General features: G+C 41.3%; 1 protein-coding gene across 1 annotated transcript; it reads left to right on the plus strand.

Annotated features, from left to right (window-relative positions):
* Positions 1-4,465: 4,465 nt before the first annotated feature.
* npr3 (natriuretic peptide receptor 3) lies at positions 4,466-22,822 on the plus strand (the record flags this gene model as incomplete). Its single annotated transcript, XM_083978872.1, is given in 9 exon segments — positions 4,466-5,129; positions 17,562-17,684; positions 18,835-19,010; positions 20,814-20,949; positions 21,337-21,431; positions 21,516-21,632; position 21,637; positions 21,716-21,800; positions 22,711-22,822. Coding segments are annotated over 9 exon segments (1,509 nt in total).
* Positions 22,823-24,020: the final 1,198 nt, after the last annotated feature.

The following is a 24,020-nucleotide window of genomic DNA, read 5'->3' on the forward strand; positions in this document are numbered from 1 at the left end:
TCCACTGCACTTGCCAGCGAACAAAAAGTGTCCTCTGAGAAACTGGCTAGGTGTGTCATTAGTGACACATGTTGATGTGCCATGATAAGTGGAAGACTGCTAATAGAGCTGAGGATGTGAAGCTGAGGTCGATGTTATTTTCATCCAGGTTGGTCGCTGTAGAAACGAACCTCTGAGCTGAGTTTTCTGTTCAAAGCTTCTCAACATAATTCAACATAGACTCACGCACTGTCTGTAAACATACGTGCAAGGAAACATCTGCTCCAGCCCTGACATGCACTTGTGCTTTTAGTATTTCCTTTTCATTCTACTTTATACCCTCAAAATGATTCATTCAAATAATGGTGTCTTTGAAGATGCCGATTTTATACAAAACAACTTCTTAAATACAATGAACTAATTAAGATTAACCCACAAAAGAGTTGAAATTATCTCCTCTACACTTTGCTTAAAAACCACCTTGTCTAATTGCAGCAGCATTCACTGATGTCCGGCCACCAGGGGGCAGCAGAGTGGCAGTTCTCTGTCCATTGCCCCCTCTCTTTTAGCTCTGTGTTTGGTCTCCACCAGCTACGACTCACTCCTCATCCACCACTGATGAAGTCAGTTGTTCGGCTGTCAAACAAAACCATTGATTGTCTGTGACACATAAAAAAGGAGTCTGACCAGAGCAGCACGCCATACGACAGACGGACATCAACAGACAGTGTTAAATATACAGTTGTAGACTCAGAAAGGTCTGAAACAGATCAAATACACAACTACTGTGGTTTGGATTGGTTCTCCTCATTGATGACTGATCAGAAGTCTTCCTCCACTGACTTATTTGCACTACTTCTGTGTATGGTGCACTGCAGAGATGAAGACTTTGAGAATGGTGTCTTGTAAATATAATTAGTTGCTTTTATTATTATCTTGTTCAATTGTTCTCCTCATTTATTATGACTGATCATAAGTGTTCCTCCATTGACTTATTTGCAGACTTGTCCTTGCACTGCTTCTGCGTACGGTGCACTGCAGAGATGAAGACACTGAGAAATGAATAGTCTACTTGCCAACAATGAGTACCCGGAAATGTTGAGTACCCCAAAGTTTTATGTTAGAAATAGATAGTATGGGTCCCCAGTATTCAGAAACTGCCGGATGCTAACTTATATATATTGGGCAATTAGCGTAATTGACATAATTAGCATAAATTAGCATAATTTCCTATATGGGCAATATTTCAACAAAATTGACTTGGCTGATCTGGGTAATATTAGTGTGGTTTTAGGGGTTATTGATGATGCTGAATCCATTTCTGACATTTTCAAAATCCAAAATGGCCGTCTAAACCGGTGATTTTGAAATCCATCAAAATCGGCCCACTGGCGGTTAAAATCTGGTCACTTCCGGTTTAGACAGCCATTTTGAATTTTGAAAATGTCAGAAATGGATTCAGCATCATCAATAACCCCTAAAACCACTCCAATATTGCCCAGATCAGCCAAGTCAATTTTGTTGAAATATTGCCCATATAGGCAATTATGCTAATTTATGCTAATTATGCCTGTTGCATGCTAATTGCCCAATATATATAAATTAGCATCCGGCAGTTTCTGAATACTGGGGACCCATACTATCTATTTCTAACATAAAACTTTGGGGTACTCAACATTTCCGGGTTCACAATGGGGCCCTATGGGCTGGCAAGTAGACTAGAATGGTTTCTTGTAAATATAAGTAGTTGTTAAAATGATTATCTTGTTCAATATAATTTGCATTCTGTAATAAACTGTAATAACCTTTACATCCGTCGTCCTGAGGTCAGTCTGACACCAACAGTTTAGTTCCACCTGTTGTTGACGTCCTGTTTTGTTTTTGCTAAAGATCTTGTTGTAATAATACACCGCAGCGCAGCGGCTAGTTTCTATGGTAACCCCACGTCTTCAGGATGACAACTGGTTTGTTGTCAAACCAAAGTTGTAACACAACACAGGAACTACGGGCGACTCACACGAAACCTTCTGACACAAAGGTTGCACCATGAACAGAGACGTCGGTCTGAGGAGACCACTGTGTGTCCGTAGGTTGTGTATCTGTTGTGTGTGTGTCCGTAGGTTGCGTATCTGTCTGTTGTGTGTCTGTTGGTTGTATGTCAGTAGATTGTGTATCTGCTGGTTGTATGTCAGTAGGTTGTGTGTCTGTTGGTTGCTTATCTGTCTGTTGTCTTTGTTGGCCATTTGTGTGTGTCAGTAGATTGTCTATCTGTTGTGTGTTTAAGGTTTGCGTGTCAGCAAGTTGTGTAACTCGTTGATTGCCCATCGTCGGTCTACTGGTTGTGGATTTGCTGGCTGTGTGTGCGTGGGTTGTTTGTCTGTTTTGTAACTCAGTGAGTTGTGTACCAGTGGTATACCAGTAGGTTGCGTACTTGCGTATGTGGGTTGTTTTTATGTTGTTTGTGTTGTTTGTGTTGTTGTGTGTCTGTAGGTTCCTATGAAGCCTAGTTAGGGTCTCTATATGTTGTGTGTCCCTGTTGGTTGTGTATCTATTGGGTCTTTGTTGTTTATCTGTTGGTTGTATATGTCTGTAAGTTGTGTATCAGTTGTATACCAGTAGGTTGTGTACCTTTGAGTTGTTGTTTTTTAATGTTGTTTGTGTGTCTGTTTGTTGTGTGTCTGTCGATTGTATGTAATTAGGTTCTGTAGATGTTGTGTCCCAGTTGGTTGTGTATCTATTGGTTCTTTGTTGTTTATCAGTTGGTTGTATGTCTGTAAGTTGTGTATCTGTTTGTTTTGTGTCTGTAAGTTGTGTATCAGTTGTATACCAGTAGGTTGTGTATCCGTGGGTTGTTTTTATGTTGTTTGTGTATCTGTTTGTTGTGTATCCGTTGTATAGCAGTTGTTTGTGTATCTGTTTGTTGTGTGTCTGTAGGTTGTAAGTTCTGTAGATGTTGTGTCCCAGTTGGTTGTGTATCTATTGGTTATTTGTTGTTTATCTGTTGGTTGTATGTCTGTAGCCTAAGTTGTGTATCTGTTGCTTGTCTGTGTGTGTTTGTTGCTTGTATGTTTGTAGGTTGTGTATCGGTGGGTTGTTTTTATATCGTTTGTGTATCTGTTTATTGTATGTCAGTTGTATACCAGTAGGTTGTGTATCGGTGGGTTGTTTTTATGTTTTTTGTGTATCTGTTTGTTGTGTGTCTGTCGATTGTATGTAATTAGGTTCTGTAGATGTTGTGTCCCAGTTGGTTGTGTATTTATTGGTTGTTTGTTGTTTATCAGTTGGTTATATGTCTGTAAGTTGTGTTTGTTGCTTGTGTGTGTGTGTGTGTGTGTGTGTGTGTGTGTGTGTGTGTGTGTGTGTGTGTGTGTGTGTGTGTGTGTGTGTGTGTGTTTGTTGCTTGTATGTTTGTAGGTTGTGTATCTGTGGGTTGTTTTTATATTGGTTGTGTATCTGTTTGTTGTGTGTCTGTAGGTTGTATATAATTAGGTTCTGTAGATGTTGTGTCCCAGTTGGTTGTGTATCTATTGGTTCTTTGTTGTAAATCTGTTGTCTGTAAGTTGTGTAGCCTATCTGTCTATCTGTTGCTGTGTGTGTGTGTGTGTGTGTGTGTGTGTGTGTGTGTGTGTGTGTGTGTGTGTGTGTGTGTGTGTGTGTGTGTGTGTGTGTGTGTGTGTGTGTGTGTGTGTGTGTGTGTGTGTGTGCGTGCGCGTGTTGCTTGTATGTCTGTAGGTTGTGTGCCCCTGGGTTGTTTTTATGCTGTTTGTGTATCCATTTGTTGTGTGTCTGTATAGTTGTGTATCTATTGGTTTGTTTGTTGTTTATTTGTTAGTTGTATGTCTGCAAGTTGTGTAGCCTATCTGTTGCTTGTGTGTGTGTAGTGTGTCTCTGTGTCTCTCTCTGTGTGTGCGTGTTTGTTGCTTACTTGCATGCATGTGTGTGTGTGTATGGGTTGTGTGTGTGTCTGTGTGGGTTGTGTGTCTGCAGCTTGTCTCGGACTCAGACCCATAACTCCCACTGCCCTGGCTGCCTGGCTGCCTGCACGCGGACCCCGGGCTGCTGCGTTGAAGCGGCTCATTGTGAGAGCGAGAGAGCGGCTCGTGGCTCGTGGCGGCGGTGTCGCTTTAAGAAGGAGGTGGGCAACGCGCCGATGACGCAGGACTCGATCCTGAGAAGATGCTTCAAAACTCCCGGCCGGAGTCAGCGCGGAGTGGTGGCCGCTGGCGGAGCTGGAAGCACCTCGGAGCAGGTTGAGGAGCCTTCGAGGAAACTCTTTGGCTGCAGACTCGCTGCTGCTGTTGTTGTTGCTGCTGCTGCTGCTGCTACTACCACACACTGATAGAGTCACTGAGACTTGGCGGCGGTGTGCAGCTGTATGAACGAACACTGCCAATTAACTGGAGCCAACTTGGAGAAAAGAAGCAGTGAAGAACATCTCTCCAAGACTTGTTTGGTTCATATGAGGGAGCGCACGGAAAGACGCATCATGCCGCAACTCAGCGCACTGTGTGTTGTGTACTTTTTGACGCTCCTGAGCCCAGTTATGACAAACCCCAGCAGCGAGGACATAGACGTGTTGGTGCTGCTGCCGCTGAATAACTCTTACCTTTTCTCGAAAGCGAGAGTTGCACCGGCGATCCGTTACGCAGAGCGCAGGCTGCTGCTGGGGGGAGGGCAGTCCCCCGGGCTCCGCTTCAACATCCAGTTTGAGAACTCGGACTGTGTCAACGATGCTCTGTACCTCTTGGTGGACAGGTCGTGCGGTCAGAAGCCGGACCTGATCCTGGGTCCGGTGTGCGAGTACGAGGCTGCGGCGGTGGTGAGGCTGGCGTCGCACTGGAACATCCCGGTGATCTCGGCAGGTGCCCTGGCCGTCGGCTTCGGCAACAAGGACAGCGAGTACTCCCTGCTGACCCGCATCGCCCCGTCCTACATGAAGATGGCAGAGACCTTCACCGCGATGTTCGAGCACTTCACCTGGAAGAGCGCGCTGCTGGTGTACGAAGACGACAAGCAGGAGCGGAACTGTTACTTCACCCTGGAGGGCGTCTATCACCTGATGATGGACTTTAACATTAAAAGCTACTCGTTCTCTCCAGAAGATCAACTGGACACCGACGACCTCCTCCAGAGCGTCTATGACACTGAAGGTAATCCATTAATTAGATGATCTATACTTTTAAAAACTTGGTTAATTGAGTAAGTAAGTCACCTGTTAGTTATCTCTAGTCATATTTTTCTACACTACAGGTGAATATTGGTCACTATAGACTCTTTGGCGTCTCTAATGAGCTCATGTCATCAGTCATTTACTTAGGGCTCTAACTAACAATTATTTTCACTATCAATTAATTTCCCAATCATATCTACAATTTGAAAGAAAATATTGAAAAATGTCCATCACAACTGTCTCCAACCAACTCTCCACACCCCAGAGAAATGATCCCATGAGACAAACATGAGACCCTCAGGTAAGGCTTCACCTCACCTCAAGTGGTTTGGTCACTTTTCATCACAAGAGATGGTCTTATAGGCATTAAACTCATTGATTATTAATTCCCAGATGAATAACCATGATTGAAAGAGCTCCACTGTCAGGTTTTATATTCTGCATTTTAGCTCAGCACTCAGAAATAACTGGAGATGTCCTAATGATTATATTTTTATGTGTGGATTATTTAGGATTAAAATAATGAAGACAGAAGAGTAAAATTAATCATTGCAATTAAAGGACACATTCACATTACAGCTTGTTTCACAGTAATACTCACATGTCTGATGAGTTTTCGTAGTTTGAGGTGTGGAGTTTTACACAAATATTGAGGCTTCAGCAGCAACAGTCCTCATCACATAAAGACAGAGGAAACACTGCATTAAACAGACACTGGAGCCTCCGTAGTTTCAGTGCATTTTGATGTTCATTACTTGCATTGTTCAGAGGATCAGTACTGTGAAACTACACAGGCTCTATGTGAGTTTGTTCTTTTGATAAGCTGAAACTAAGACAAAAACTCACTGAAGAAGAAATGTGAAGAAGTCCTTTTGGGTAATGAATATTAATTGTCATATTTTTAGACTTAGAGCTGAGATGCAAAAAAGAACAATATATATATATATATATATATATTGTCAATATTTGGGCAAATATTGCATAATAAGTCACAATTTCAGCATGAATGGTCATTTTCCAAACACCCTTCACATAAACATCTGGAGTACATGATCCGCAAGCCGAGGCATCACTGTAGCTCCTGCTTCATGTTTGTGACACATTTAAAAAAAAAAAAAAATTGGGTATTGTGCTTGGCCATATTTGACTTTGTTAATATTTTAAAGCAGCCCTGCTTAAATTTATAATAATATAAGATGTTGGATATAGGTGATTAACAATTTTTGACTATTGAAGTCTGACCCTGAATCTGAAAACCGGTGATGGGCATATGTGCTTTTCTTTGTCGTCATTCCACCTTCGCACCGTCCATCACTGAGACAGACTTACGTAACGTCCTGCTCCTCACGAGTCATGTCCTCAGACTTCAGTGATGATGATGAGCCACATGATTTAGTTGCTTGAAATTGTTTAGAGGACTGAAGGCAAGAGAGCGAAACAGGACATCCTCTCTCCTCTGTGGTCACAGCTCTCACTGTCATTGTCTTATCTCATTAAAATAAAATGTTCTTGGATGGAAAATCAGACAGTTTTTATACGTGCCATGAGTTTGCCAGAATATGTGAATCCCTCACGTATAAAAGTGTGATCATTGTGATGCTCAGAACAAACAATCACAACAAAGTGAAGTGAATAAAACTTGATTTAAATAATGAACTTTTTACCTGACACCAGGCAAAGGCAACTATTCTTTAGGCCGACATGAGGGATACAACATAGACACAAGGCTACTGTTCCAGTGTGGTTTAATATAAATTTGCACATATCTGTGTTGTATTAGAGCTGAATGTCTCCACACTGATTTTTTTTTTCAATTTTACAGTCAAATGAGTGTGTGCTCAGGCCGTTTCTACACACTGATGAGCGGCTTGTCTGAAATCCTCCAACAATTCATGGTTACATCACCTCATATTACAGGAGTGGCGGCTGTATAAATTAGCATATATTATACATGCAAAATGCTGAAGAGCCACAAAGAGCACCTGATGGTGAGGAATTAGTATTCCCAGCATGCCAGGCGCTTAAGTGAGAGGTTTGAAGGGCTTCAGCAAAGATTGAACAGCTTTTCAGCTCCACTGAGAAGAGAGGGGCGGCAGCGATCATCATCTCCACACAGACACAGATACGTATGTTCATACACCAGTGTAAATGACTTTAATCCTCTAGCTCCACATCTGGGAAGATGAAATGACAGATTGATATCGAACGTGCTGCTGCAGCACCAATCATGCGGACAGCTTTCAGCTCTCTGGTCCTCAGATTAGATGTGACTGTGCAGCACTCTCCTATCAATCACCGCTGTCACTGTGACATTTCCAGTGCATGATCCTCAGATACTGAAAACTTTGGTTGGATTCAAGACCAGAGCCCCGGGTTTGCAAGGCACGGACAGAAACACTATGAATGTATACACAATAAAACACAGTATAGATTGTTAATTGTCACATGTCTTGTCATCTGATCATGTGAGCGTAATACAGCTGTCAAAATGATCCTGTAGCACAGATGGTGTTGTTCAACAGCACAGTCCTTCTGTGGCGCTGTGATGTGCACTGTCTTCCGATTTATTTATTTATTTGATAATTTATTTATTTCCCCGGTTTGTTGTTGTACCTCAGCATTTCCTTTAACTACAGGAAGAGTTTGGGTTTCTTGCATTAGTCCCTCTATATTAAAGGGATAGTTCAACATTTTGGCAAATTGGCCCATTGCCATAATCGCTATAGTCATAGGAGTAGGTTCGTTATCTTTAATTGTCGGTGCAAGCTATTTTTAGAACGGCGGAGCGGAGCCGCAAGCTGCTCAGAGCTACGCTACGGAGGCTAATGGAATTTCTTGGTTTCCCTCATCAAACTCATCAAATACAAAATCCAAAAACTCCAAAATGCTTTCGTGGACAAGTTGTGACCTGCACATTCACCACGCTATGAGATAATAACAGAACGTTACGAAGCTGAGCCGTTTTCGAGGTAAATACAGGGTAAATACAGAGACTGCTTGCTGAAAAACTGTCCCTGAACTGAACGCGCTTCAGCGGTTTTGCATGAATTTACCTCTAAAACAACTCCGTCTCATAACGTTCTGTTATTATCTCATAGCGTGGTGAATGTGCAGGTCACAACTTGTCCACAACAGCGTTTTGGAGTTGTTGGATTGTGTATTTGATGAGTTTGATGAGGGAAACCAAGAAATCCCATTAGCCTCCGTAGCGTAGCTCTGAGCAGGCTCTGCTCCCGGCTCTGCTCCGCCGTTCTAAAAATAGCTTACACCGACAATTAAAGGTAACAAACCTACTGCTACGACTATAGCGATAATGGCAATGGGCCAATTTGCCAAAATGTTGAACTATCCCTTTAAAGGTCCATGTTTTTAAGTGTTGATCCATAAGAAGATATTATATTATTTAAATCACATTGAACTGAAGTAGATCTCTCTAAAAACTGTGTGACAGAAAACCTCTGTCTCATATAAATTTGTGCATTGCAGTTACTCATGCTGGTCATTTTCAACTGTGCAACCTACACTGTGTCCGCTGTCATTTAAACGGCTGAAAAGAATTACAGTTTTGGGAACAGTTGCTATGGCAATGACTTCCCAGTTCAGAAATGTATGAATTGATCTTTCTTTGTTTTTGTGCATCAGGATCCTCATTCCGATGCAAGTGAAATGATTTTAATAACCTGATTAGAATAACCTTTCTCTGGCTTGTTTCAGTGTATTGCTGTCTGTCAGTGCAGAGTTTGTCAAGCTCTTCAGGATCTTACATGATCAATATATTTGATTAACTTAAAATTGTGGAGCTTCATTAAAATATACGACTAATACTCATGATAATTGTAGTTGTGACAGCTCTAATTGCCAAAAGACAAACTCTGATTAATGATTAAATTGCAGCTGGTTTTCTGTCGACAGCAGGTTGTTTGATCAGAGGTGACGTCTCTTCGATTCAAATTCTTTGCGCAACTGTGTGTTACTGTTGTGTTGTCTTATCATCAAACAGATTAAGATGCTGTTTGACTTACAGCTGGAAGTACTTTGTCTCATTCTCTTCCAGAACAGCGCAGACATGGCTGTTCAGATCTGTTCAGATCAGCTCACATTTACTCTGCGAACAGCTGATTGGACTATCTGACTGCTTGGTTCATTGAGGTGAACTGGGATAATGGCTTTATTAAAGTCCCTGCAGCTGCCCCGAAGGCAGAGGGACAGATATGTTGATAAATGTGCAGCCTCTGATTGGAGAAGTGCTGCACCAGAGCACAGAGTTATTACGCACGGCCGTCCACCGTGTTTACCTTGATTAAATCACATGCAAATGAAAGCAGGCTGTTACAGAGGAACACCCCACACCTCTGCACACATCGGTTTGGTCTCTCATAAATTTGTAGCGTGACAGTTTGTGCAGAGAAGTCTGATTACGTGCGTCTCTGTTTTGAACTTTCTCTAATATTTTAAACATTTTATCCTGCGAAGGCATCAGTCGAACACTAATGTGGTACAGTACAGCAGTTGGAGTCTGATGGGAACATTTACAACATAAATGTAAGTACCGGTAATAGTTTTCATAATAAAACATGAAATAGTGGGCAGATGATGCAGTGTTTTTAGTATTTGTTTCTACTGTAGTTAAACATATCATATCCTGGGATGCACAATTGTGGAGCTGCATGTTAACGTCACGCAGCTCTACACAATCCACACGTCGTTGAACTGTTGTGTCACTGATTGGCTGACGGTGTTTATATGAGTCGCTTTCTGACTTTCCACAGCCCTTTTTCACTTTTTGCTGCTGTACAATCCTGAACCACAACACCAGGTGCACTTGTGGCGCCCACACACTGCGATTCGACTACAACCCAAGACTTACCACACATCCGGATGATGTTGAGCTTGCATGATTAAATCAGGGCCCTCTGTTCTGTTGTGCTACCTGTGTCCTTCCGTGGTTCTGGTTCTGGTTCTGGTTCTGGTTCTGGTTCTGGTTCTGGTTCTGGTTCTGGTTCTGGTGTTTGTCCCGTTGTGACTGGCCTCCTTGATCTTTCTCCAGCTGTCTGATGACCTTTAACTATTCCCCCAGTTGATGTTGTTTATTTCCTGTGTTCTTTCTGTGTTTCTGTCACGTGTGATTTCATGCACCACTCCCGTCCTCCCAGTCCCCCCAGAGTTCAGTCTCCAGGGTGAACCAGCAGACTGTTGAAGGGGTTGGATAGGTTGTGACAGGCTCTGGCTCTATTTGATCAATGCAGCCATGCAAGGGACATCTACTGGGATTGTGACTATTCTGATTTTAGTGGTATTACACTATTCAGTGCAGCCCTGTTAATAAATAATGTATCACTTACCCTACTGCCCTCATTATGCATAGATGTGTAGCAATGCCTCATAGTTGTAGGTTTGCAGAGCATACTGTAGCAAGGTCAAGGCTTGTACAGTTTTCCACCAGTTCACAGTTTGCTGCAGATGGCAAGAACAGAAATGTACAGTTCAGTCCATCAAAGGAAGGACATTTGGATAATAGTTAGAATAGTCGATGTTCTGGCTCGTGCAGGTTTTCACGCCATTTCACGCGAGTCACGCCATGCAACCTGAAATGAAGAAACATTTCATAGAGCCCAGGGGCTGTGAATCAGACAGGCGAGGAAACTGGGGAGAAAGGTGGATACCTTTCTTTAACTTTGACCACTCTCAGAAGAAGCCAGGCAACATAAGGGTGTTATCCGACTCCAGGGCCAAATTCCAAGGGGTATATCTTTGAGTGACATGCTGCTCACATGCCCAAACATGAATAACAGCCTGGTCGGGGTGCTTGTCCACTTCATAGAAGAGTCATGGTAGTGACCATGGCCAAACAAGAAATTATCATTTGTTTCCAGGTGCGTGTAGACGACAGAAACTTCCTCTGGTCTCTCAGGTGCTGCCACAATGACCCAGAGTTATAGCTGGGTACAGAAAGACAGCACATGTGATGATGGTGGTGTTAAGTCTTTCCCCGTCACCAGACTAGAGTTGCTTTCTACCATTTGAGACTTGAAAAGAAGAAGTTTCCAGCAGCCCAGTCCAGCAGTTTGACTTGACGTGAGCACTGAGTTTTCATCTATGCAGAACGGCTCAGGGGGAACCTGGGAATTTTGCCAAAGATACATTCACATTTTGAGTATGTGAAGCAAAGAAACCATAAGAAGTTTTTGTCCAGCAGCCTCTGATACCCTTGGGTTTGCGATTCCAGTCTGCATCCAGGGTATGGCGTTGTTGAGGGCTCTTACCAGAGAGATATAACATGAGCAGAAGGACTCATTGCTCCAAGACCATACAATGCAAACACTCAGCATAAGGACTTCTGTATATTCTATAATGCTTTAACACAACCAGTGGCTGTTGTGTCTTACAGGGCCAAGCTTCCATCAAAGCCCGAGTTAAGTATCCCTAGACCTGAGCGATGTGCTTGAAGTCCAAGTAGTCGAAAATGCAAGAATGATAAGATATGAAAAAGGATGTGAGGTGAATGCATCACAGACTACATTCACTGTTATATGGAAACTGTGCCACTAGCTTGGACTGTGCACTGCTTTCCGAACAACAAACCAGTAAGAGGAGTGTTCAGTGATGGAGACAGGATGAAGTACAGGAGTTTAACAGGAGATTATAAACTTGAATATTTTCATATATCCAGCTGTACACTATATGACGATAACAAATCACCTTTGACATTGAAAATTAAGTATCTCCATCATTTTGTGTAACACTACAGTCTGTATAGTATATAAACCATCTGAAATATCATTGGGATGTGTCAGATTGAAAAACAAAAACCTGAACCTTGACAGCAGTTACTTTGTCCCAGAATAACAACAACAATGTTGAGTGCCCCTTTAGCCCCAGAAGTCCCTGTCAAGAATAATCACAGAGTCAAATGTCCATTGCATGTTAACACAAATAGAAGATAAAAATTCAAATAATTAATAATAATAATAAATAATAATACATTTATTTATAAAGCGCTTTACATCAAAGTGCTGTACAACACATCAAAAACTGCAAGCAGTTTACAAGCAGATAAACAAGGTGTTTCATATTTTATTAAACTTTGCACAAGTATCACTAGATAATCCAGTTCAGAACAAGTATACTCTATTTTAAATATCACTGACACAGACACAGGATAAAATAAAATACAGAAAATGGACAAGTTACAACATTTTAAAGAACTCAATGGTCAAACAGGACAGAGCAATATATGGGAGGACGACTTCTAAAAGAATAACACAAGCAGCTGTAATCAGTCACGTCTGACAACATTCAGTACGCGTTGCAGATATTAGTACAGACTGACTCTTCTCCCACACAGACGGTTCAGTCCCAGATAATTAGGGATGTTGATAACTCATGATATATGCTGTTTATCTTTCAAAAAAAAACAACCTCTCAGGTCCTTAAATCCATCACATTGTAGCAGGAAGTGAGATTCTGGTCTTGTCTCTTTTATGAGGAGTTAAAACAGTATCATCAGCTTCATTCTGACTCAATGCAGACCTTTATGACTTTATGGTTTTATTCCAGTTGTTGATCATTCTGAGTTTCTCATTGTTTTGAGCTGATACGTTTGGGTGAGATCATTCAGGGTCTGTGCCGGAGGGGCTCTTATCTTTGTGCAGGAGTTGAAGGGCCCTGTAGTGGTGGGAGTTAGGGGGATCACTAGATTTGAGGTGTTAATGAAATTTAATGTTTCTGGCTGCATTCAAGTATGTGTTTGCACACTTCTCTATGCAGGGCTATTTCAATTCCACATCTGCTTTTTAATTATTAATGAAACAGCCTCTACAGTCCCCAAATACAGTCCAAAGCTACTAAACATAAATGAATGCGATTCTGGGGGCGGGGTGAATATATGGACAGATGAGGTCATAATCATGAATCCAACCATTGAGGAAAAGCTAATGATGCTGCAAAGCAACAAACAACACATTTTTTTTATTTTCAGCAGCCTAAACTCTAGTTGTAACAAGGAAATCTTCTCACTGTTCCTTGCTGTCTGGGTGTGTTGTGTGTGCTTATGTCTGGTTGGATGGTGGTGGTCTGCTAAAGAGGTCTGGGTACTGTGAATGCACGCACATGTAGGTGAATAGTAAGAATTTGTTAATATAATGGATTTCATTTTGCATAACAAAATAATGAATGATTTGGTGAAATGAATGGGTGTAAGAACAACAACAGATGTTTTACTAATGATGACAATAAGCTGAAAATATAAACACAGGGTCCAGAGAGTTCTGTAAAATTCAAGTTATTGCCAGATTAAACAAACACCATGTTAATAATGTGAGTGTGAAACTAAGCTAAGCTAATTGGCAGTGATTTTCTCTTCTTTCTTCTGGTGGGAAATTTCCCCACATTTCAAGTTTTATTTGAACAGTGAGATTCCTAAAGCTGATGCAATGCAGCAAGATCACATCAGCACAGACAGACAACTCACTGCTCAGTTGGTCTTTTACTACTAAAAGACATCACTACACTGATGTCAGCTTCCTCTACCTCACAAATGACCTTTAACCGAGTGTTAAAGTGAATGAATGAATGAATGTCTGTCTGTCTGTTAGTGCTGCTAGAAGTGAGAGCTCCTGCTAAACCGAATATTTTACACTTTAACAATTTTTCATCAAAATTAGCAGGTATATGTTTTTTTCTATTTTTGTTTTTGTTTTTTTACACGGGTAAACCCTCTAAAAGCCTATTCACTCCAATTCCACTTCCCAAGCAAGTTTGCCAGTCTGTTCAGACTGAGGACACACACAACTGCAAGGAGTGACGTCATCACACGCGCTTACAGAACACATACACATATAATACTGTAGATGCAGGTGAGACAGACTGGTATAATGGATCTATCAGAGCTCATCCTCAGGTTGGGTTAGTTTGGGCTGATGCTCCTGAAAAAGTATCACAGCCTTTGTGAAAGATGTTTATATCTGTGATTTGTGCGTTTTTGAAACTTATTTCAAGGCTCATGAGCGCTGAATGTAAACAGATCCCTTTGTGACCAGTGGAAAAGGGGTTTTAAGTTGGTTAGGGTTGATCTACTCTAGTCTCAGGCGTCAGTTGACTATCATTAGTTAGTTTCTCTCATTAGCTTTAGTTTATTTTACTTCATTTTTGTGGCAACATTCAGATACAGTAAATACAAGAGAACCACAACAGAAAGGACGTCATAGCCAAAGTGGTCCCCAGCATCATGTCACCATATCACTGGGTAATAGCGCTTCTTTTCAAGTCAACTGGAAACTGTAAAGGATCTCAGTGCACACAGAGTCCACGGAGGTGGGGTTGATGTGCCATTAAAGGCATTAAACCCCCAAACAATGGAGAATATGTCGCTTTTCACTGAAGTGTACTACACATACCGTCACTCACAGCCTTGATTTCAGATGTGACCTCTGTCACTTAGTCTCAGTCTGAAAAAGTTTGGAGTGTTTCAGAAATAAGACACAAGTCGTAATGAAATAGTAAATTATTATGAAAGGTTTACGTGATAAACATTGAACCCCATCTGTTCCTCTCCATGTGTCTTTTAGTGCAAGATTACTGACAGTGACCGTCAGTGCACCATCAGGCCTGGCAGAGGCAGAGCCCGAGGCTGTGCATGTATAACTGCATTACAGGTGTACGTGTAACTGAGATCAGCTACGTGACATGATCACGGCAGAATCAGTTTCACTTAAGCTGCAGTGGGGAAGTTTCTGTGTCTGTGCACTGTGATGTAAGTGTTGGCACTGATTAAACCTGTGCAGAATTTCTCAGGTAACAACTGAGGTCATGAAAAAAGCTAATCAAAGGCAACATCAACCAGACCACATACTGTAAGTAAAACTACCTCATTACTAACTTCAGCATGTTAACAATTCAGACGTATTTACATGAGTGCTGCTGTATATTCACAGCACAGCTGTTTCTATACAGCTAAAACAGCTGGATCAGATTTTCTGACTTCAGCTTCATTCAGCTGTTTCATGGCCATGTTACAAGTTCACATCCTGTTTATTTATATATTAAGTTAAACCACCTCCTGTACGAACCTGAACCAAAGAGCCGCTGTTGTCTGAACCACAGACGGGACTCTGGATGTGAACTTGGTCTCTGATGGGACAGTCCTGCACTTTGTAAACCACCATCCACCTCATCCACCTCCTGGTGACTCTGCAGCCATAAACAATACGTTGTGTTAGAGTACGATTCTGTTTTCCTCTCAACATAGTTTAGTTTTATAAAAAATGCATCTGGTCTTATACCAGCAACTACTGTAGGTGTTATTATGCACAGAAATACCAGACAGGAAGGAAGTGAAGAGGAGGAGTCATCCACAGGTTCATTAGCCTTTAAATCAGGGTCGATCATCATGCTCACACTTACCTTCGTAGCCATGGTTACACCTATGTGAGCGTTAATGAGAAATGCTATTTTCAGACAGTGATTAGTCTGTGTTGATGGTCTTATAAATGTGAGCACCTTGTCAAGCTCATCTGGAATCAACCAGATCCAGACCAATCATGCTCAGATAAGTCAAGTCTCTCCTTAATGGAGCAGGGGGATAGATGAGGAATAGATTTATTTGATAATAGTCCACTAAACCTTCGGCACTTGTATAATAATGGTTGGGATGTATGTGTGAAGTGACTCTTATTTGTCACCACTTCTGTCTTTCTCGCTCTCTCATTCATTTTCTCGGCACCTCGTGCTTTGCTTGTAAAGAAAAAATCTTCCTCATCCGTTCTCTACAGATTTTTGTACCATTAACCACTCAATATTACAACATGTAACAGCCACAGGAGGGAAAATGAAGCACCTCTCTCATGATTGGTCCATTTCTGATGTTAATCCTCCTGAGACATGCACTCCCATCCTGAGTCTGTATGAAGTCTTTGTGTTTGGAGAGAACTCCCCTTGGGCTCCTGCATAGTTGTAAAGCAATGACTTGCTCTTACTGTATGACCACAAATGTCTTAAGGCGCAGACTGAAAGGGCAAAGACAGCAACACGCTACCAAGGACAATGCTGTTAACACAAACAGGGACATCCTCAGTCAGCCAGTCATCCAGCACAGCCAGTCAGTCAGTAATCACTGCGTGTGTGAGACAGATCGCCTTGCTCGCTCCTCTTTATCCTGTTCACCTCTCTGACAGACGGATCCAACAACCTTGTTTGTGGAGTAATGGCATTACAAATTTGCACAACAGCCCCCTATTTGCATATGCTCTTGCTTTTCAAGTTTATGGCCAACACAGGGCACTTGAAATACACTGTGGGCACTCAGTAAGTGCACCATGTGCTGCTCCATTCCTGAGTTAATTTGTAACTAGCATCAGTGCCCTAGCAAAAAGGAAAATCCAGAAGTTTTAAAATGTTGCTGGCTGCAAGCGCTGCCCCATGGAATGGCTTGCAGAGCATACACAGGGCCAGTAGTGTGTGTAGAGCCCAGTGTAATTAAAGGGTGCTATAGTGCTGGCAGGACTGAGGTGAAGTTTGTCCCACTGACTCGAGGGATATTTCAGGAGGTGTGTTTAAGTGACAGAGTTGTGAGGAATGTTCCAGCAAGACTCTGAATCTTCCTTATTAACAGGGACGCTGGGGTTACAGTGTTTTCAGATGCAACCCCCTGTTTGTGTAGCTGCTTGTTTGTTGGTTTATTTATTTTCAATCACACCGAAGGAAAAATTCATATCAAGTGAGAGAAGATTTAAACAGAAAAATGATACTTTGACACTTTATATTTGCTCACTACACGACTTTCAATTCATGTGCAGTTTAAGTATATAACTAAATATAAGTGGCGTTCACTCTCGTCTGAGACCTGTCTGGAAGCACATGGATAAATAAAGGAGGGAAAACAGCTTCTCTCTGTCACTGACTCATACTCTCATTCAAGACTCATGAATGAGATGAGCAGGACATAGTAGATTCACTGAATCCCCTTGGCTGGGAATTGTATAGCTCGGTTCAACAACACTATAGATAGTGAGCAGTTTTCATAAGTTAGTGATGTTTTTTATTTAATTTTTCTCAAAAAGCTACTTTATTATTTATCCACTCTTAATATTGCAGCAGCTATGACCCTTCAAGAGGGTTGCTGTAACCCGTAACCTTACCTGCAACAAACACACTACATCAATATCATTTGTTTTATGTTTATATGCCTTAAAAATATAAGTTTTATGCTGATGACACCATGATTTACCCCCAATGCAAACCAAGTGATAATGTGGTTAATAATTCAGTTAGTTTTCTCCTTGACTGCCTCCGGGATGTAAAAGATATCATGGCAAATTACTGTCTTCTATTAAATGATAGTAATAGAAGTAGTAATCTTAAGTGGTATTGTTGTGTACTCTGACTGTGATCTGTTGTCACTGTTGTTTTCTTGCAGTGGTGATCATGTGCATGGGAGCGGACAAGATACGTGAGATCATGCTGGCTGCTCACAGACGACGGATGACCAACGGCAACTACATGTTCTTTAATGTTGACCTCTTCAACGCTTCCTCCTATGGTAAAGTTAACAACATCACTTACTAATGATGAGAAGACAGATTCAATTTAATGGCTGCTTTAATAAGCTTCACATGATCTACAATAAAGTTAATAGTTATTTGAAGAAGTCAGTTGTTTTTGGCTTTAAATGAGTTAGTCTCAGTAACATCACTAATCTATGGGTAAATTTAAGATTGGGTCAACACCACAGCTTGAATGAAACTGGGAAACTGGTTCCAGAGCTAAATGTAGAATCTGGACTTAGATTCATCAGGTGAAAATGAGCCAGGCTCCAAATAAAACCTGACAACAGTTTGGCGTCAAAATGTGACAATAAATGAACCTTTGACTGTGGATTCAACCATCACAGACACTTGAATGTACCATGGTTTGATTTATGTACTACAAACTCTTAACCCTAGAACACTAACGTTACAAAAAGTAACACCATCACTAACGCCGGGTATTTTTTACCCGATATAATATACCCATAAAAAAATATTTCTCACCAAAGTATATTAAAATACAACAATACATGGCAAATTGAAGTACACTTCCTTAATTTTCCACTGTACAATGTTTCACAAAATGAAAAAAAGGTATCATGGTGACCCTATAAAAGAATGTCCAAAATTTGTGATTTTTTTTTGTTTTTTTAACAAAAACTTCCTTAAAAAAAAACTAATGGAGCTGGGACTTTGTCCTTCAGACCACCCATTTGTGGGACATTTGAGCCTTATTTGGTGGAGTAAAAAGAAAAAAGAAGAATTTTCAGCATCACCAGAAATGGTCGCCAGATTTAGATACATAAACACTAACGTCGGGTGAAATCCACCCGAACATGTGCCTGCTGAAAAAACTAGGGATGGGAGCAGGGTAACATGCCTACCTTCAATGACGTCAGTGAGCAGTATGAAGCTACCCAGGGACCCACGAAACTCAGACAACAGCAACATAATGAAAATTATGAAACAATAATTTCATGGGTGAAAATCACCCGACGTTAGTGTTCTAGGGTTGGACAGCTGTCGTGGTGTTATATTACATTTTTCTTTTCAAAATGTTATGTTTCTGCAAAACAGCTGTTGATCAGCTCAGCACCTGAGCTTTGGGTATCAGTTTGTATCTGAAACTGATTCTGCATTGTTCACTAATCAATGACCCTGCAGGTAACGGCTCCTGGCGGAGAGGAGATAAACACGACAGTGATGCACGGCAGGCCTACGCCTCTCTGAACACGGTGACTCTGCTCAGGACGGTCAAGCCCGAGTTTGAAAACTTCTCCATGGAAATGAAAAAGTCCCTTGAAGAAGCTGGGCTTCATGACTGCAGAGACTGTGAGAGTGTACGTATGACTGACAACAAACTGATGATGATGAGTCAGGTGATATTGATCTAATTTGGAAAATCAAAGACCACATTGATATACAACCCGATCTTTGATTTGCCTATAGGAAAAATAAGACAAATAACTTGTGCAAATTTTTATTCATGTAATATTTTCAATTACATATTCGATTCATTGAAATATCAAAAACACAAAACAGCGGTAGTGCAATCTGAACAAAGGAATTACCATTGGTTGGAGGCTCAAATACAGCACAATATCACCACTGTCACCATGTAAACTATTGATAACATATTGATACTGCGCATAAAGGAATCAATGTAATATCACATCATAAAATGTTGTGATATTTCAGTGTTATAATTTTTGCTTATACCCCTGAGATGTAACTTCATGTTGGGAGATAAAACATCAGGGACAAGAGCTGTGATTGGTCAGAGCTGTGCCCAATGTTGTTGGAGGCCGTTGGTATTTAGACATCCTTTACTGAAGTAAAAGTGAGGGGGTTATTAAGATTCATCCTGATGTAGACTTCCATTTTCTTACCTGGTGAATGTCTCTAAAGTCCTGATCCTCTGGGGACCATGAAAGTTTCAGTCTGAACCAAAGTGATCAATGTCGCTACATATAGCCACACTGGTAGCATGGCTAAAACTTATCAGCCCTAGGGAGGAAGGATGAAGATGTGTTTGTCCTAAGACACAAACTGAGTATGGAAGAGGAAGTGGTGAGAGGAAATGAGTTCTCCTGGGGACACATGTCCACAGGGCTCCCTCTGCTAAATCCACGATAACCAAGAAATTAAATGCTGTTTTCTGGCTCTAGGGAAAGACAAAGACTCCCTGAAGTGTTCCTCGCTCCAGAGCAGCCGGCCTATTCCCCCAGTAACTACATAAGTGTCTCTGTATTACAGCTGTGCTTCCTCTGTGATCTCTTTGTGTCGACACTATTCCCTTTGCCACGGGAGCTGTGAGTCACCCCAGTTTAAACACAGACTTTTGAAATCAGTGGGCAGTGTTCTTGTTTGCAGGGCCTTAACAACCTTTACAAGGGGGAGTGGGTTTGTACGCGGTGTCCTTTGACCTTAAGAACAGATGTCAGAAGTCACTATAGCTGATCTCATGGCAGAGCTGCCGTCATTAACCTGTGCTTTTGTTTACATGCTCCGATGATAAGAAATTTTATTTTACCTTTATTTTACCAGGCTGTCCTTTGAGATTGGATCTCTTTTGCGAGGGAGACTTGGCCAAGAGGCTGAACTGGTGCACAACAATAAGAAAAACAATTGACAAACATTTCATCATTCAAGAATAGCAGGTGCACATATGATGTCATCATGATCATTAGAAACTAGAGATATATTCATGAGAAAAACGAGTTTGTGACGCAGTTTAGGTCATTCAAAACTGTTCTCCTTCTCCATCCATCCATCCATCCATCCATCCATCCATCCATCCATCCATCCATCCATCCATCCATCCATCCATCCCTGTGCTCTGCTGAGCTAATAAATACAGTTATTGATCAACAAGTGCATGTTCCAGAGATGTGAGCTTAAATAAGGCAACAAAATAACTTTTGCATAATAACAACATTAGGTAACATGATAATTTAAAGTAGTGCCAGTTTTATATTGGTGGGACAAAGACAGTTCGATGGGAAAGCCTTCCCATGGAGCCCCAACAACAGGCAAAGCCTGGTCTGTGTTCCTGTAATACAAAGTGTTGTTATTATTGTGTATCAGTGTCAATCAGCTGCAGTACAATAATCTTCTTGTTATAACTACACACTCCATTTCAGGTCAACATGTTTGTTGAGGGTTTCCATGATGCCATGGTGCTGTACGCCATCGCCTTGCATGAAGCCATGAAGAGTGGGCACAGTAAGAAGAACGGGACAGTGATCACTTCACACATGTGGAACAGAACTTTTGAAGGTAAAAAAACAACAACACACACATACTGGATTACAAACCTTGTAGAGAGTCACTGCTTAAGGGACAGTGGTGTGTTCCTGTTCCTGTTATGTCAATTAAAGTGTATTCACAATAGCATGCACTACAGGGGTTGATGCTGGTTTGCTGCTGAGTTGCAGTTCAATCAGAAAAGATGGTTTGTGTTAATGGACAAAACTTTATCACCGACCATGTGCAAACAAGAAAAGTGGAAGTCTTTAGTGATTAGACCCAGCTGTGATGCCATCACAATATTTTCTTGTATAACCCTTCCTGGACCATGGATCACTACTACTACCGTTTTAAGCCGATATACTCCACATTGTTGTGAGTAGCTGATCTTCTCACTGTTTTCATCACGCTGGACAGGAATCGCCGGCCAAGTGTCCATGGATGTTAACGGGGACAGGAACGGAGACTTCTCCCTGATGTCCATGACCAACGTTGAGGAGGGAACCTACGAGGTAAGGACAAAGCAAAAGTCCATGAGCCGCCCACAAGGTGTTGATGTCTTCACCTGAACGATGACATGTTGCACTGACTTGCAGGTGGTGGCCAACTACTTTGGAGTGAATGGGACTTTCCAGGTGCTGCCGACCTACAAAACCGACCACTTCACTTTGAGAGGAAGACATAAAGCACATGCTGAGATGCCAGACAAATCTTGCAAGTGACCACTACTGTTCACTTATCTACAATATGGTGGCATGTGATGAGTTCATGTTGTAACCTGTAACTACTCAAACAGGTGGGCTGGGAGTGTCAGCTCTGACTGGAGTCATAGTGGGAGCTGTTCTGGGAACTGCGATGCTTATAGCTTTCTACTTTTTCAGGTAACTATGGGTGAAGTTTATCTTCTCATGTGTACTCATACTGTCATGTTCAACTACTGTTGCTGAAACACACCCACCTCACGGTCTGAAAGACTCTACAAGAGTCAGGCGTCATGTCTTCAGGTAATGCATCTCATTCTCAAGAACATTATATCCCAGCAATGTTTTTTCAGATTTGGCACAAACATTGGCATAGTGACTGTCAAAGGTCATTGGGACCTCACAAAACAAATTTTTTGGGCATAACTCACAAGTCCATATGCAAATCACGACATGATTGTCTATGGTGGGAAAAAATGAAAGGATATTTTCTATCCAAAAGGTCAAAGTTTGACCTCGTGGTGACATCATAATGCTCCGCAAAAACACTTCTGGTGTTTATTCAACACTATAACTCAGGAGATTGTGACCATGATTCCTTCATCTTATCTTGATGTTGGAGGAAACAACCATGAGGAGGAGACTGTGGTCATGTTTTATTTTTCTCAATCACACAACTGAGGACAGACTAAAACCAAACTGACAGCAAAAGAGACCACAACGACTGCCTGTTAAACATAATTTTGTATTGCTTAGACGAAAACTGTGTACACATGATCTACGGATGTAACACAGGATGTGCATATAGAGGTTATGTGCTGTAGGTTGAAGCTAAAAGGGAGAGTTACAGTTTAGATAATACTTGAACAGCCACTTACTGTATTGAAGACACAGATATTTAGAAGACGTTATTATGACCTCTTGTCTTATGCGTGTTCAGCAGCAGAGAAAATTTACAAACAGCCCCTTTAATGAGGAAGATAACATGATAACTGGTGAACGAAACATTAAAACGAACAGTAAAAAAAAACTAAACAAGGATGACTGAGAATCCACACCGACATTTTTCATGTGATTCATCCCTCTGCAGAAAAAACTACAGGATCACCATTGAGCGTCGTGCACATAGTGAGGAGGCCGAGACCGGGAAGCACCGTCAGTTACGAGAAGACTCCATCAGATCGAACTTCTCAGCAGCGTAACCAGCGGCAGGCCCTCCTCCCACCACGGAGAATGACACATCTAAATGTGACCAAAGACTGAGATATTTTGTGTTTGTATCCTTCAGTGTTTTTGATTTATTGTAACTCAGGACAGTTGTAACAGTCACAAAGCACCACTTACTTGGATGTTCCTCCATACAAACGTATATGATTGTATTGGTGTATAGAGAAAGCTTTGGCCATAATATTCTTTGAGTTTGAAAGAATTTGTTTTAAATAATCAGACAGGGGGTTACATGACTGTGAATGATTCAGAACAGTGTATGTAACACTTCATTATCATGCACTAGCAGGGTGGGCGAGGTCTGCTGTACTTTTGCCTTTCAGGTCGACAAATAGAGGCCTCATGCTTGAGGGTAGTGAACGATAATGGCAGAGCAAAACTTGACACAGCTGGAGTTAACTGACTTTTTAAAAAAGGGATATAGGCTAGATCTATATCTACATGTATAGGCTATAAGCTACTGATATTAAGCTACTGATATTGTAATGTTTTCAGATCACCATAACCTTGTTGAGATCCAGCAGCCTCCATACCAAACCAATTCTTAATGAGGAACACTGGGTCACACATCATCTCCTCTGCACCTTCACACTGGCTCATGTACAGGGTTTTCCTTTCGTACTTTATAAAGTTTGCTTTGTAAACAGTTCATAAACTCTTTAGTGATTTATAGCTAACGTGGTAACAAGAGCAACATGAGATGGGTTATGGTTATTTAGTTTTAATGGCAAATCATCCTCCAAATGAACTAATGGTTAAAACTATGATTTATAACAACCTTGTTTGGTTTGGTTTTATACTTATGGCCTTTTGGTTCTGTCAGTTATGAGCTCTGAGCTCTGAGGTCTTATACACAAGTCTCACCTTTAAACAATTATTTTCTGGGGTGTCACAAGACCAGGTTTTGCGAGTGTCAGTGCAACAACATAGTCGGCTTGATATTAGCTGCTACAAACCAATGATTTGGACTGGACGTAGTTGCCATCTGTGTCCCAATTCAGTGGCTGCATTTGAAGACCAGTTGTCTCTCTCATTGTATGCCCACTAATGAAAATAACATGTCAGCAAATAACTACACTGTTAAATGTAAGTATTGTGTTGTAGCTCAGTTCACAGCTAATGGTACAAGTAAAAAAAAAGTTATGTTTTCTCACTCACACTTTGTGATAGTCC

The sequence above is a fragment of the Trachurus trachurus genome, assembly GCF_905171665.1.
Source record: "Trachurus trachurus genome assembly, chromosome: 9".
In the NCBI taxonomy this organism is placed as follows: domain Eukaryota; kingdom Metazoa; phylum Chordata; class Actinopteri; order Carangiformes; family Carangidae; genus Trachurus; species Trachurus trachurus.